Raw genomic sequence first — 15,982 nt, 5'->3', positions numbered from 1 at the left:
AGATAGATAGATAGATAGATAGATAGATAGATAGATAGATAGATAGACAGAGAGAGGAGTGAGAGAGACAGAGAAAAAGACAGAGAAAAGAGGAAAAGGAGGAAAGGAGGAGGAGGAGGAAAAGAGGACAGAGAGAGGAGGAAGAAAGGAGGAGGAGGAAGAGGAGAGAGAAACATTAGGAGGAAGAAAGGGGGAGAGAAAGGAGGAAGACAGGAGAAGAAGGAAAAGGGGAGAGAGAGAGGAGGAGGAGGAGGAGGAAGAAGAGGAAAAAGAGGAGGAGGAAGAGAAAAAGAGAAAGAGAGAGATCTTTGAAAATAGGGATTGTTTCATTCACTATATTTGTATCCCCACCACAGTGCCTGACACAGTGCTGACACATTAATAAATTCTTGTTTATTGGTAGATGGATACATATATGTATTTTTATAAGGCCTGTAATTACATTGGTATAGAGAGGTCCTCATAAGAAACTTCCTCTACCAAGGCAGGTGGACATCTTTTCTGTAATTTATAGTCTTAGAGAGCTGCCTGGAGAACTTAACAGGTTAAGGGACTTGACTAGGGTCATACAGCCAGTATGTAACAGAGATAGGACTTGAACCGATCTTCCTGACCCCAAGGCCAGGTCTCTATCCACTATGTCACTGTGATTTTTAAAAAGCATTTTAAATCGTAGAATATCAGAGCTGGAAAGTACCCCAGAGGTAATCAAGTTCAACCAATACCTTCACATATGCCACCTCAGTCTTCTTTTGCAGGTTAAACATTGCCAGTTCCTTTAACTAATTTTTGTTTGGCATAGTCTCCAGTACTTTCACCCTCCTACCTTCCTCTGGATTGTCAATGTCCTTCCTACAATGTGGCACCCAGAACTGAATTCAATCTTCCAATGTGATATGATCAAGGGAACATCTCATTCTTTTTTTTTCTTTTGCTATGGATTTGTTTTTGTTTTTGAGACTAGTTCTTTCTATCTCACTCTTTTGCTGTTGTTGACTAAGTGAAAGAGGCCATTCTTTGCCTCAGTTCTTACCTACCATTGAATGGGTGTTGCCTCAGTCAAACTGAGACACAGGAAAGACCTTAGCTTAAAAAGGCCAAGGTTTCCCATTGCATCCAAGGCCATCTCCACTCGTCCTGATCTATATCTTGCCATTGGACCCAAATGGCTCTGGAGGAGAAAGTGAGGCTGATGAATCTGCACAGCCCTCCCTCACTTAAAGCCAATTCACTTGCAGTCATGGCATCACCTTCCTGATGTCATGGTCCTCTTCGAGAACAAAGAAAAAACAACAACAACTCTAACTCACTCAGGCAGGAGGTGCAGAAGCCATCCACAGTCCCAAACCCAGTAATGACTGACATGGAGGCTTTGATTTACTCTAGGCCAGTTCTCTCCTCCTGAGTCAGCCTGGTAGCCCTATACTCCAGGGGCCTCCCCCTATTGGTTCCAGACTCAGTAAGGATATCCAATGGCTTTTAACTCTATGGCAGCTCAAAACTCCTAAATGTGAGAAATTCACAAACCTCAGCCTTCCTAGTATAAAAGGCTACTGCTATGCTCTACCAAGCCCATTAGCACTATTTACTTCCTACTAATGCAGTCAGGTTCTTTTTAGCTACCTTGTCACATAGTTGATTCATGTTTAGTTGTTTGGTCATAGCTCTTCATTGTATACTTTTTCAGTTGATTTTTTATTGTAAATCTATTACTTTAAATCAATCACTATTAAATTTCAAGTTCCAATTAGATAAATTGCAACCTATTAGATCCAACTCATCATTCTTACTTGGATCCCGAATTCTAGATTCTGTTCAGTGTGTTAGCTGTCTCTTCAACCTCTGTGTCACTTCCAAATTTGGAAAACATGCTAATGATACTTTCATCCAAATCACTAATATAAGTGTTAAATGAGACAAAGCCATGGAAAGATCTTTAGGAAACTCAATTAGAAGCCTCTCCTTAATTAACATCAATTCATTAATCATTGCTCTTGAGATTCAGTCATTTAATCAGTTCTAAACTTAGCCAAACGTTTTATCATTTGGCCCACATCTCTCCATTCTGACCACAGGGATACCATGAAAGACTGTGCCAAATGCTTTGTTAAAGTCCATATATACTGCTTGTGGCCTTCTCCTCGCCCACAAATCTAAACAACCTTTAGTAACCTTTTTTACTAACCCTTAAAAAGTAAAAGGAAATGGGGCCAGTGCGGTGAGGCCTGTTTTTTTATATTGTGTTACTTACTATCTATCTATCTATCTATTTATCTTTATTTTATGATGGCTCTTAATGATCTTGATTTCCCCTGTTCTGCTTGGCCCCAGAAGAGAGAACTAAGAAGAATGAGTAGAAGTTATAAAGATGCAAATTCAAGTTTGAAGAAGTAAAAGCTTCCTAACCCTGTTGGGTCTATTCCAAAGTGGAATGGGCTGCAAAATGGGCATCTCTTCCTTACTAGAGAGGTCTTTGCACTGCATGACCACTATCAAGTATATTGTATAAGGTATTGCTGTTCATGTGGATGGCCTCTGAGCGCCCTTCTAACTCTGAGATTCTTTACTTCTGTGATATCCAGGGTCCAATGCTCTTCCAGCTTTAGCACATTTGAAGTCTAGTAACTTGGCTTTTTTGCCAAAGCTGTATACTATAGCCTCAGGGTAATGGTGAACTGTGGAGACCCAGCTCTTTGAAGAAAGACTTCAAACCTTGAAGTAATTGGAGATAGGCTAGGGAGATTTCTAATGTATCACCAGACCCTACCCTCAAAGGCTACAAAGCAACTGGGAGAGGGGGAGAGTAGTTTAGGAAGCTTGGTTCACTTTACAAAGGAGAAAAGGGACAGACCCCCACCTCCTTCCTCCTTTCCAACCCTACAGACCCTTCCCATGACACAACAATCTCCAGGGAGTGAAGGATTGTCTAGTCGCGGTTGGGGTGGGGTAGGGGACCAAGTGGGAACAGTTAATTTACATCTTCTTAACAACCTTTTTATGTACCTAAGAACAGCTAATCTTTACTAATTTTTATGAGAGTATCAAGTTCATTATTACAAACTCGTATATACAGGAAAATCAGATGGAGATGTCTATAGTTCTTTTAGGTACAAGGAAAAGCCAAAAGGTAATGGGTAATAGTAATTTAGGTTTATTCAACCTTCTAGAGTTTCTCTTCCTCCCAACAACCCTGTGAGGTAAATAACACAAATATTATGTATAATTCACATTTGACAGATAAAAAATACTAAGAGTAAGAAGGAAAATTTAAGCAAATTACCCAAGGTGACCGTAATATTAAGCACTAAAACTGAATTTTGAACTCAGGTGTTATGACTGCAAAATCAAAGCTTTTACAATCTTACCACAGCATTCTGTTGCCTCTCGGCCTCCTGCTTTTCACCTGAGCCTGACCCATACTGTCCAACCCCTGAGGTGACTTCACCTAGATCCTGGCAACACCTAAAGCATGAAAAACATCCCTAAACTCACCTCCCTTAACTGGGAACAGAAATTTACCCATTTTCTTAACAAGTTAACCTATTGTCAACTACTTTCATGATAAGCATTTGCTTACTTAGGGAAATATTACCCACTAAACTACCCTTCCCTTTGCCATGCAAGATGGCAGGCCTATCCCTGAAAAGTATCCCCTAGGTCTCTATGTCTTTGGCACTAACAGTGTTCTTTAACAGACAGAGAGCACACCAGGTCTGGTGCCAAAGGACCTGTGTTCAAATTCCAGCATTCCTTGGGCAAATCTTTTAATCACTTTTGCCTTCATTTTCTCATCTGTAAAAAGAGTTGGACTAGATGGGACAATCCTATTCGACAACCATTTGTTACGTACCCAATTGGTACAACGCACTGTGCCAAGCACTGGGGATACAAAAGACAAAGACAAAAATAGTCCCTGACCTTGAGAAGCCTACATCATACTAGTCAGATATGTAAAAAGATAGGCATTTACATGACAATTTATGGAAGAGGAAGAAAGCATTGATAATTAAGAGGGCCAAGGAAGAGCTTCATGTAGTAGGTAACTCTTAGGAGGTACAAGAGGTGAGACATGAAGCAAAGTAGAAATTGTAAGAAGCCAAAGTAGGCAATGCATTCCAGGCACATGGAAAAAATGCAAAAGCAGAGAAACAGAAAAAAAGGATGGAAATCTTATACAACTAACAAGGGGGTCAGTTTGGCTGAAAAGTGAAATGGAGATCTACCTACTTGATACATTGAAGTCTTTCCTTTGGGTCTCATATTCTTTGGGTTTCAACCAGTTTGGGTTGTTCATCTGTTATCCCTCATTCTTGCTATAGAACTAGCTCATTTCCTTCTCAAACCATGAATCTCCTACATGGTACCTTTTATTTTTATAAATGATTTTTTACAAACTTAATGCTTGCTTTCTAATTACTTACATTTCATAGCCCTTTATAAAAATAACACCCTTTCAGTCACCATATCCATTAGAATCATTTGTCCATTCTCTTTCGTTTTTCTTTCGTGTTCATTTTGTTCTACTTGTAATTTTTCCTTCAGTATATTGCATAGAGGTCTGCCCATATTTCTTTATATTCCTCATACTTGTTAGATTTAATTTCACTGCAGTATTCCATTACCTCAATGTACTAATTTAATTAAGCATTTTGTTAATTACCAATTTAGTCATATTGTTAGATATTTAGGTAACTTCCAGGTTATTGTTTTGCAGCTACAAAGTATGTTGTTATGCAAATCTCTTAACAGATAACTTGTTTTCGTTTTTTTTTATAACACTTTCAGTGAACTGCCTAACAGTGAAATTATTGGGTCAAAAAGTATGATTATCTTTTAAACTTTTACTAGGTGCTGTGACTGTTCTCCAAAAAAAAATTATTATACCAGAAACTGAGTGTACCTAATTCTCCATAACCCTGTCAATAACGAGCTTCATTGCTTTTAATTATTTTTGCTAGTTTGATAAATATAAGATGACACCTTATAGGTGTTTAAATTTACACATCAATGACCATAGGTTAAGTATTTTGAGTGACTATTAACAATTTGTGTTTCTTCTTTTGAAAACTATCTATATCATTAGGTCATATATACTTCAAAATTTTCCTTTCATAAATTTTAATGGTGCCCTATATATTCTAGATGTCAAGTTTTTTATCTAATATATGTCATAAATATTTCCCCAATTTTTTCTTTTTATTATGTTTTTTGTATAGAAATATTTCACTTCACGTTATCATACACATTCATCTTGTTTTTAATAATTACTTCTCTTGCTGAATACAAAAAGAATCATCTCTCCTCCACAAATGAAGGAATGACATGATTCTACTTCATTTCATCTTTTTATGTTTAAGTCTATGATTTTTTTAATAGCCTCATAAGCATGTTACCTTTAGGAATATGCCTACCACCTACCAACCTATCGCCATACATGTATCTTTCTTGCCTATTGGATCAGGTCATGTTTAATTTTTATTAACCTAGTCTTGAGTACAATCAGCATAATTTTGTCTTTTCTTAATGAATTATTCATCATTTATGATTAATTTCTGCAATATACTTAGATGCTGATGGGTTTGAACACTGGACAGATTAAGTACTGACACCAGGATATATCCCAAAACTTGTTTTCGTTAAACAAATGCCTCTTATCTACTTCAATCTTTCTTATTTCCATCTTTTTCGCAAAGCAGAGTACAGAATGTGCAGCTGCATGACCTGGGCAGTATAACATGGCCTTTGTTCAAAATTAATTATCGATTCCAAGTCCGAAGTTCAGCCTTCTCCTAAGTCATCTTCTTGCTGTTGATGACAACATTTTTTTCACTATCTCTTTGAGTTCCCATTGACTTTAGCAGCATTCAAAACATCCTCTTAATGCAACCCCAATGACTGCTTCATCCTCCTGCTCAGCTCCAAACTTCTCCTTTGTTCCTTGGCTTTAGCTGCACAAGGTAATATGATAGTGTGACCTTTTAGAATAATGTTGATGAAAACCATTTAGGCCAGATTATGGTTTTTTTCCACTACCACTTTCTTCTGCTATTTGTTTGCTTCCCAGTTCCCCACAATTCCAGACACTTGGAAGTGGCAGTGTGCATGCCAGACAATGGACCTTTTTGTTCTATTTACTTCACTGATGGAAGGAACTGGTTTGCTTGATTCCATTAAATTCAACAAAATTTATTAGGCACCTACTGTGTGCAAGACATTGTGTGCTAGTGCAGGGCATACAAGGACCAAATCCAAACAATTCCTGCTCTCAGAGAGATAACATTCTACCAGGGGAAGAACATGTACACAGACAAATAAGTACAAAGAATTTAAGGAGGGAAAGAAAGCTGACAAGTGAGGGGGTGGGGAGGTTCTGATTAGGAAAGGCTTCATGTAGGAGGTATCCCGAATTGTACTTTGAAAGAAACCAGGGTGGGGCAGCTAGGTGGCGCAGTGGATAGAGCACCGGCCCTGGATTCAGGAGGACCTGAGTTCAAATCCGGCATCAGACACATAACACTTACTAGCTGTGTGACCCTGGGCAAGTCACTTAACCCCATTGCCTAGCCAAAACAAAACAAAAAAAAAACGAAAGAAACCAGGGATTCTATGAGAATTCCAAATGCCAGGGACCACTTGGGCAAAGGCATCAAAATAAGAGATGAACAGCCAGCATGCCAGTTTGAACAGAATGAAGAATGTGGGAAGGGGGGAATATGAAATAAGAATAGATAATTAGGTGACAGCTAGACTATAGAGAGTTTTAAATACCAGGCTGAGGATTTTTATGGAAGTAACATAGAAGTTTATAGAAGTTCTAGAAGCAATAGGGAACTAATGAAGATTTTTTTGAGAAAAGGAGTTACAACTGCAGATCACTGTTTTAGACCACTGTGTGAAGGATGGATTAGAAAGGGGACCAAACGGGAAGTAGAGAAGCTAATTAGGAGGTTATTATAGTAGTCAATGGTAAGCTAGGTGGTCCAGTGGATACAGTGTCAGGCCTGGAGTCAGGAAGACTCATCTTCCTAAGTTCAAGTCTGGCCTGAAACACTTCTAAGCTGTATGACCCTGGACAAGTCACTTATCCCTGTTTGCCTCAGTTTCCTCATCCGTAAAATGAGCTGGAGAAGGAAATGGCAAACCACTCCAGTATCTTTGCCAAGAAAACCCCAAATGATGTCATGAAGAGTCAGATACAACTGTAAACAACTGAACAACAATAACCAAAGACTTTATAACAAATCTACAATGCCCAATGGAACCAACCACTCTCTTCTTTGAAAAATAATTTCACTTGACATTTAATAATCCCAATAAACAAAATAAAAACAAAAAAGAAGATTCTTGCCAAAAATATTATATAATTCGGCTAAGTCACGTATTTTTGAAAATATATATATTTTAACAACATAATAACTTAAACTTATTTATTCTGTGTTCCTTTTGGATATCTTTCCTATCTATGTAAATACAAAGCAAATAAAGAGTAGTGTTAGAAATTTTCAATTTTACTACACAGATTTATGTATAACCTATAGACCAAATGAAAAATGAAGTGAACATCCTTTAAACCTAAATGATTCTTCAGCCCACCCCCTTTACATTCCCAACCTGCTCCACCCCTCAGCCACACACATACACACACACACACACACACACACACACACACACACACATCTACACAATTGTTTTTTCTTTCAACTATGACTATTACACATTGAGGCAATGATAGACCATGCAACACCCAAAAGAAGTAAGAACTTAGAAGATGACTAGAAAGGAACAAGTCAGAAGAAAAGAGAAACTCTCTGGGATAATATCCAGTATATCCTTGCACCTCTGTCCTCCCTACAAGAGGAACCATTATTCACAACTGAAGTGTACTGTTAGATGTCCAGCTCCCAGAAGCCATCAGGCTACTAACCACATGACTCTAACCAGCTGTCTGGCATGGCCCTAGCTGAACCAGTGACTACAACTAAAGGTTAGAAGAAAATCCTTCATGTATCAAAACATATCAAAAGTACACAGCTGGTATGAAGAGTCAGAGTCATTCATCTACTCTGGTCTAAATTTAATGACAAAACACTAAACTGGAAGAACATGGAGAATTCCAAGATATAAGGATGCTCCCTCCAAATCCTCATTCAAGCAATTTGTGGAGTCTATTCCTGATTTAAGAACAAGAGCTGGTTCTACTTACAATGCATAAAAGCTACATTATTCAGGAATGAAAACCCTGTAGGTACCACACAAATTGTAATTGCTTCCATTCTCTTCTCTTAGCTTTAAACTGCCATAATATGATCTCTAAAACCAGGGATAAACAGGTTCATAGTTTAATAGGTGGTCCAAGGCTACATCTGCACATCACTGTTTCTAAAAGTATGATAAGTTTTACCCTAACTGCCTGCTTGGTAGACAAACATACAACAGTGAATGAATGGTCCCACTCACATACATGGTAGCCTGGGTGATTCATGCTGCTTAAATCACTGAATATGTAAATGGTCAGGCTTTTTATAAGCCATGAATGAATTTATCTGGTTGAAAACTCCCTCACAGACACTCCCTATCATAGTATTCACTTTGTACTTGAGCATCTCTATTCACTACAATTCACAAGTTAGGATCCACAACTATCTTTGCTGCTATTGATCTCACATAGAAGGATGAACTTCTTCTTTGAAAGCAAATAGGTCACTTAGAAAAAAACTCAGAAATATCATGGGTCTTAGTATCCCATAAAGGACACATTTTGTACCCAGACAGAAATGTACAATGCCACTCTTTGCTTACTATGGCTGTGACTTGAAGTAGAAGCCCATTCCCTCCCTTACAGCTGGGGTCATAGGTCCTTGGATCCATGGGTCAATTCCACCAGTGAAGCATATGGCAATATAAGGAAGTATCTGTCTTATTCTGCTTCCAAAAAGCAGCTTCAGTAACTGTGCTGTGTCTTTTAACCTAAGTTACATTAGCTAAGCAGATAGAGAAAGATGGCATAGCCAAAGTAGACCTTTGATATCCTCTCTGTAAGTCTATTACAACAAAAGACAAAAGTTACAATAAGCTTAGTGAAGACGGGCACATAGAAGTGACAAAAAATAATTGTTTTATTTCACTCTCGGAAATGCTGCTTTCCAACAGTACATTTCAACAGCCACTGTGGAGACAAATTCCCCTTCCTTTGCAAAAGAACAAGAAGTTTGCTGCTTACCAATGCAGGCGTGGACTCTCACTGACAGCTGCGTCCTTAAGATTATACTATGCTTCTTCCCCCTCCTAAAGAAAGCGAAAAGACACTATGAGCATCAGAGAAAAACTGAGAGAGTTTGTTCCTGGAAATGTACAGGAACTCACAAACATAAAACTAGTTCTTTCATTAAATAACAATAGCAAACATTTATATAGTGCTTACTATGTGCCAGGCACTGTGCTAAGCTCTTCACAATTATTATCTCATTTCATCCTCACAAAAACCCTGGGAGGTAGGTGCTATTATTATACTCATTTTACAGATGAGGAAACTGAGGTAAACAGAAGTTGGTTTGCCCAGGGTCACACAGCTAGTAAGTGTTTGAACTCCCGGACTAGCACTTTAAACACTGTGCCACCTAGCTGCATTAAGAACACTGCATCTCACAGGAGCTCAGATTCAGTGCATGCCTTAAAAATAATAATATGTCTGATAGCCATACAACAATTACAGGTAGTAAGTGGTTGCAATGATCTTTTAACTGTTTTTTCCTTTAAAATTACTAAGCCCTGAGAATTCAATCTAATGTTCTTCCCCAATTTCTTCTTTTTAAAGAATTCAAGATACTTGAAAGATGAAATGTATTGAGATGCTAAATTTAACCCCAAAAACTGTATTAAAATAATATTTCATGAGTGGTAGATGGAACAAAATAGTTAACCTAGACTGGCATTTATATCTGATTGCCAAACCCTAAAAAATTAATTAATCTTCAAGGCTTGCAAGCACTCATAGGTTTACCATTTGAGGAAATTTTAAAATTCTGTTTCCAAAATGTAAAATCCCTGAACTGTTCCAAAACAAATCATATCTACAACTATTTTTGTATTTCTAGAAAATAAAATTTAAAAGAAGATACATGTCAGTGCAATTAGAAAATAATGGTTTTAATTCAATCTCTTCTGTAATCAATACAAGAAAATTCAGCTTGCACAAAGAAAGACTTTGAGGCTCAAACTAGGAAGAACCAAGTGTAGGGTTCCACTTTGTACCACTGGTTACTTCTTGCTTCATTTCTTATTGAGAATAAACAAAGTCTAAGAGCCTCTTCTCATGCTGAGCTTTCAGCCACTCCTTCCCAGGGTGTCTCTTGTCACTTTGTTCTTGAAAAGCACAGAGTTCTTATTGACTTCGTGGAGTCCAGAGCAAGCCACAAAACAGAAGAGAGTAAGGTGATGAAACACATGTCCTGGATAACAGAATATACCCAAAAAAAAGTCCAGGCTTTGGGTCTTAATTTTTAGTAGAAATAGCACAATTTCATAAAATGAAGTTTACTACTCCTTTTCTAAAAGAACTTCTAGAAAAGGAAGCAAGGCACTATGAAACCACCTAGAAAACAAACTTTTTGTTCTGTGACACACAGCATATACAAATTTACCTTTCAAGTTTAAGAGTATCTACTTAACTGTAATTATCTTAATAGATGAGCCCTCCTCACACTCACTCCACTGGCTACTCTGGCCATACCACAGCACCAGCCCAAAGATATCAAGGAATCTTCCTATCATTCCCACTTGCACCAAACAAAGCCTGATATTATTTACTCTTAAAGTAAGTCAGAGTAAGTTGCCTCTCTACAGAGTTCACTTTTAATTTACGGGGGTGGCATGACATTTCTCTGAGACCAAATAAATATGCATGGAGCTGCCAGGCTTTCAAATGACTTTTTTTGTATAGGCATGTGATTTCATTGATATAGCCAGCAACAAGTAAGGAAATTCCCTATACCAATGCAGATTAGCAACTGTTGTTCTGCACCGAGAGCACTGGGGCACTGAGAGGTCACACGGCCAGTATATTTCAGAAGTGGGACTTGAACCCAAGACATCATAACTCCAGGTTGACTCTCCAACTATGACTCTTCAGGTGAATAACTGAAAATAATTTACTTTCTCTTTTTATAGAAAATAAAGTAACTTTCTTATTCCTTTAGATTCAACAGTTGGTTATTAAGTACCGTACACTATACACATAGCACTGTCCTAGGTGCTAGAAAGATAAAAATGAAAAATGACATAGACCTTGCCATCAAGGAGCTCACAATACCAGAAGATGAACCACATACATGGTCTGTAATCTACACTCTTTGGGGGTAATCACCAATGTATTGAGGCATTTACATTTTTTAAAGCACTTTTCTCACAAGATTCCTCTGAGGTAAGTCATTATCATTACTCTCCTTTTTACAGAAGTAGAATCAGGCTTAAGAAGGTTAAATTACTCACCTAGAGTGACAGAATTAATAAATAAATGGCTGAAGATAAAAGTCGAACCCAGGGTCTTTGACTCTACAACCAAAGCCAAACTAGTAGCTAAAATTCACACTAGAAGGATGTACAACAGCAGTATCTTCAGGCAAAATTAATCTAATGTAGAAAAGTTAGAGGAGACTCTCAGAAGCTAAGATTTCCCATCAGTATAACAGGGACAAATACTACTACCTACTTCACTGCACCTTGGAAATCTTTTATCACTATAAAAGCGTGAGTTATTATTACTCTTCAACCAGTCAACCAGTGAAGGAGACAAAGGGGGAACAGACAGATAGAAAGCAAGTGGATTATGGCATCAGGGAGACCAAAGAGGAAGGGAATTTCATGCCTAAATTATTCGAGGACTCTTCTAACTAGTCTCACTCTTATTTCCTCATTTCCTGTCCCAATCTATTCCCCTACCCTCTGACATCCATTCTACACACTAATGACAGATGAAACTTCCTAAAACTCTACTGTATATAGGTCTCCACACAGTTTCAATACATAATAAATTCCACTGTAAATTTATGCCATTTAATATTAACAACAATAATTAACTTCACTGCAGCTAGGGGAAATTTATCTTCATGTCTTATTAACTTCCCACTACATTCCCCAAAGAAAATTTTTCAAGACTTTTCCACTCACATTAAGCCAGAATTCTACTCCACCCCAGACCCCTATAGTTTCAGCTTATGATCTTCTCTCCTATTGTCCTAAAAAGATTGAGTGATTTCTTCAGTGATTTCTCTTAATTCCCCTTTTTCATATTTCAAAACCTCTTGATGTCACCCACTTCCTGTTTCAGGAGAAGTGTCCCTCTTCCCTACCATGACTAACCCCCTCCATCTTTATTCTTGATTCTATCTTTTCCCACCTCCTTCAAGGTCCAAAGCTATCATCCCTTCATATTCACACATCTTCAATCTTGTCTTCTACTGGCTATTCCTCTTCCTAAAAACATGCTTAGATTTCCTAAAAAATAACAAAAATCTTCCCTTGATTCAATAAACCCCCAAACTATGATCTTTTCGTCTCTATTACCTTTCAATTCCAAAGAAGTCTAATCTATACTCAATCCCTCAATGTCCTCAGCATACAATCATTCCTGTACCAGTCTGACCTTTATCCCAAAATTCTACGGAAACTACTCTCTGAAAGGTCATATCAAAGGGCAAATTTTCGTGTCCAAACTCATCTCCCCACTAAAACCTATTCCTTCTCCTAACTATTCTATTTCAATTAATGACATCATTCTTTCATCCACCTAGGATGCTACCATCACAATATCTTCTTTATCTTTGTATCTTCTTCAAGACCCAGCTTGAGGCCTGGAACATGGTAAATACCCAATAAATATCTTCTTTAGTGAGAGAATGAAAGAAGAAAGAGATGGTTATCAGTATCAGGAAAGATAAACATGACATTGCCCTTTGCTTCTTTCTCTGATTCTTTGTTTATCCTCCTCCATCTTGATTTGGCTAGTATGAAAAATGATCACTAAGATAGATATAATTTCCCATTCCTGCCACCAAAGAAAAAAATCATTTGACCCAGAACTAATTCCATATAGTCACTGTGTCTCTGGAGCCTGATATCTACATTTCAAGCCCTATTTGCATTAAAATATAAAAAGAAATCTCAAATATATCAGTAATAATCTGATAGACAAAAAACCCAATTGATTCCTATTTTTCCTCTACTTTTTTTATCAAACTGGAAAGAGTAGAACAATTATGGTTGAGATTAAATGGAAGTAAGGGCAGCTAGGTGGTGCAGTGGATAAAGCACCAGCCCTGGAGTCAAGAGGATTTGAATTCAAATCTGACCTCAGACACATGACACTTACTAGCTGTGTGACCCTGGGCAAGTCACTTAACCCTATTGCCTAGCCCCCCAAAAAAAAATTACATGCAAGCATAGGATTAGTAAGAGAGCATCTAGTTGTTTTAAGGGAGTTCAAGAAATCAAACAAATTATATCCCAGGATACTAAAAGAACTTACAGATGTGATCACAAATCTGCTGTCAATGAAATATGAGAAGTCATGAGAATGGCGGATGTGCTGTAGCGAGAATGAGTAATGATAGAGCAGACCTAGAAGTTAGGAAGACCCAGGTTCAAATCTTGCCTTGGATACTAGCTTGTTGGAATTTGGGTAACTTCTTAACTTTTCTATACTTCAATTTCCTCATCTGTAAAATGAGTGCCTTGTACTTGATGGCTTATTAGTTCACTTCAAGCTCTAAATCTCTGATCCTATGAATAAATGTCCTGATTAAAAAAAGAAAGAAAAAATGAGAATTCTTGAAACTGCAAAATGATTAGCATGATGTACAGTCCCAGCAAAATTTTAAAATAGATTGTTAAATAAATGGTTTGTAAGCACTTAGGTTCACTAAAAATAAATATCAGACTAACTTCATTTCCTTTGTTGATAGGTTTACTAGACTGATGAATTAAGGGAATGATCAAGATATATTATAACTAGGTATATAAATGTGCAGACAAGATGGAGAAATACCGGCTGTGTCCAGTTAGCTTGATTCACAGTTACATGACAGTAACCAAAGAGTATTTACTAATGGATGGAATCTAAAGGGAGAATTCTGATGGTTTGTCACAGGACTCTTTCCCTGCCTTGTTCTGTTCCCTGTCACAGGAGGTATCCAGGCAAAGGTTGCACAGGATACTGAAATAAGTGGTTTCTAGGGTCCTTTCCAAATCTTGGCTCTATGAATATTTCTTCCAGCTAATTATTATTGTCAACACTAATTCTATGAAAGATAAATGATATAAAAAATAGACTAGAGGTGAAAACCAGTATGTGCTGAAATTACTAAGATAATGCCAGGTCCAGGCAGGTTTTAAAAATATGCTAATTTCATTTTTGTTCCTAAAGCGTCAAGAATAAGCGTCTCTTTCAAAAGGTTGAAAATTATATGCTGCCTATTTACTGTGACATACTCAAGTGACCAACAGCCCAAGAAAAACTTTCTCACTATGCAATTTCACCCGAAGAATTGGAATAAATTATGCAAACTCCCTTTCCAACTTAACTTCAGCTCTCAGTCTTGGCTGTTCACTTGAGAATTCTGGGTTAATTATTTTCCCTTTCACTCCCTTTTAATTCTATTCACTATGATGTATCATTTCATTAGCAACAGTAGCATAGTGGAAAGAATCACTAGAGTCAGGGGATCTAGTCTTTATGATACCACTAACTAGCTTTGTGACCCTGAATAGGTCCCTTAATCTCTCTGGGCCTCAATTTCATCATCTGTAAAAATGAGAGGATTAAACTAAATGATCTCTAGGGTCCCTTCCAGGTCTAAAATGCTATGATAGCTAACAACTAAAACCACCTACCACATTACTTTATATGTTGCCAGAAGTTCATAGATACACATAATATATTTTGTCTAAAATTAAGGGGTTCATGGCTATAGTTTAGGCCCCAAAACCTTAATTATGAAAATCAGTTTTAAAGTAACGTCTGTATAGCTGCCATGAAACCCGCTGAAACCAATCTCCCAACTTGTGGGTTGGAGAGTCTCAGTCAGAAGGAGAGAACATAGACACTATTTTCAAGCAGAGCAATTCTCTGCAAATTTTATTCTCTGCACCCCCCCCCCCACAAAAAAATCAGTGCCCTTCAAGTGTGGTATGTATTTTTTAAAATAAGGTGATAAAAATTTTCACCATTTTTAATAATTGAATGGCAAGCCCTGAAAGAGTTTAAGATACTCTTGAGTATAGAAAAACCCAAGTTTGGAAATACAGTCCTGAGAACTTGCCATGTAACTAGCTAGAATGCCCAGGAAAGTGTTAAAAGCATAGATATAGCATTCATTGGCTCAAATCCGACAAAGAGCAGACACATCAAAGCAGTAAATCACAGAAAGAGCTAAAAGAGATCTTTAGAACTCAGCTTTCTAACCCCATCATCGAGTGGATGAGCAAACAGAAGCTACACTCTCGATTGGTGACACAGTTGGGATTGGAACCCAGGACTCCTGACTCCCAGTCCTTTTAGTTTAAAGAGAGAACACGTTAAACTTACTACAACTAAAAGAAAAAAATCAGTCCAATTATCATAATCCAATGATGATAAGTACATAGACTTATTCATTAAGTAATAGTACATGTAGTTTGGCTATTTATCTCAAATAACTGAAGAGGCAGTGAGATAGAGGCAGCCTCAGAATTAGAGGGGCCTAGTTTCAAGTTCTGCCTCCAATAAATATTGACTATGTGACCCTTGGTAAATCACTGAACCTCTTAGTACCTCCTGGAAATTTTCTAGGGCTAGAAATGCTGAACAGTTACTGATCTTTACTGGTAGAGAGCTTTTTCACCAGGTGTTCCTTATACCAATGAAACCACAGATTCACATCACCTCCCTCCAAAAAAAAAAAAAAAAAAAAGGAAGAAGTTAACTTCAATAGTCTCAGTGATTCAATAT

General features: G+C 37.5%; 1 protein-coding gene across 1 annotated transcript in view; it reads right to left on the bottom strand.

Moving 5' to 3' along the window:
* FHOD3 (formin homology 2 domain containing 3) overlaps positions 1 to 15,982 on the bottom strand; it is a 687,613-nt gene that overhangs the window by 532,274 nt on the left and 139,357 nt on the right. The window contains exon 3 of the mRNA XM_027869130.1: positions 9,221 to 9,285. Within this exon, the coding sequence (XP_027724931.1) occupies positions 9,221 to 9,285 (65 nt within the window). The remainder of the gene's footprint in view (positions 1 to 9,220; positions 9,286 to 15,982) is intronic.

This window comes from Vombatus ursinus, unplaced genomic scaffold (genome assembly GCF_900497805.2).
Source record: "Vombatus ursinus unplaced genomic scaffold, bare-nosed wombat genome assembly UNPS02014791.1, whole genome shotgun sequence".
In the NCBI taxonomy this organism is placed as follows: Eukaryota; Metazoa; Chordata; class Mammalia; order Diprotodontia; family Vombatidae; genus Vombatus; species Vombatus ursinus.
Note: the sequence above shows the minus strand (reverse complement) of the source record. Positions and strands in the feature narration are given on the sequence as shown.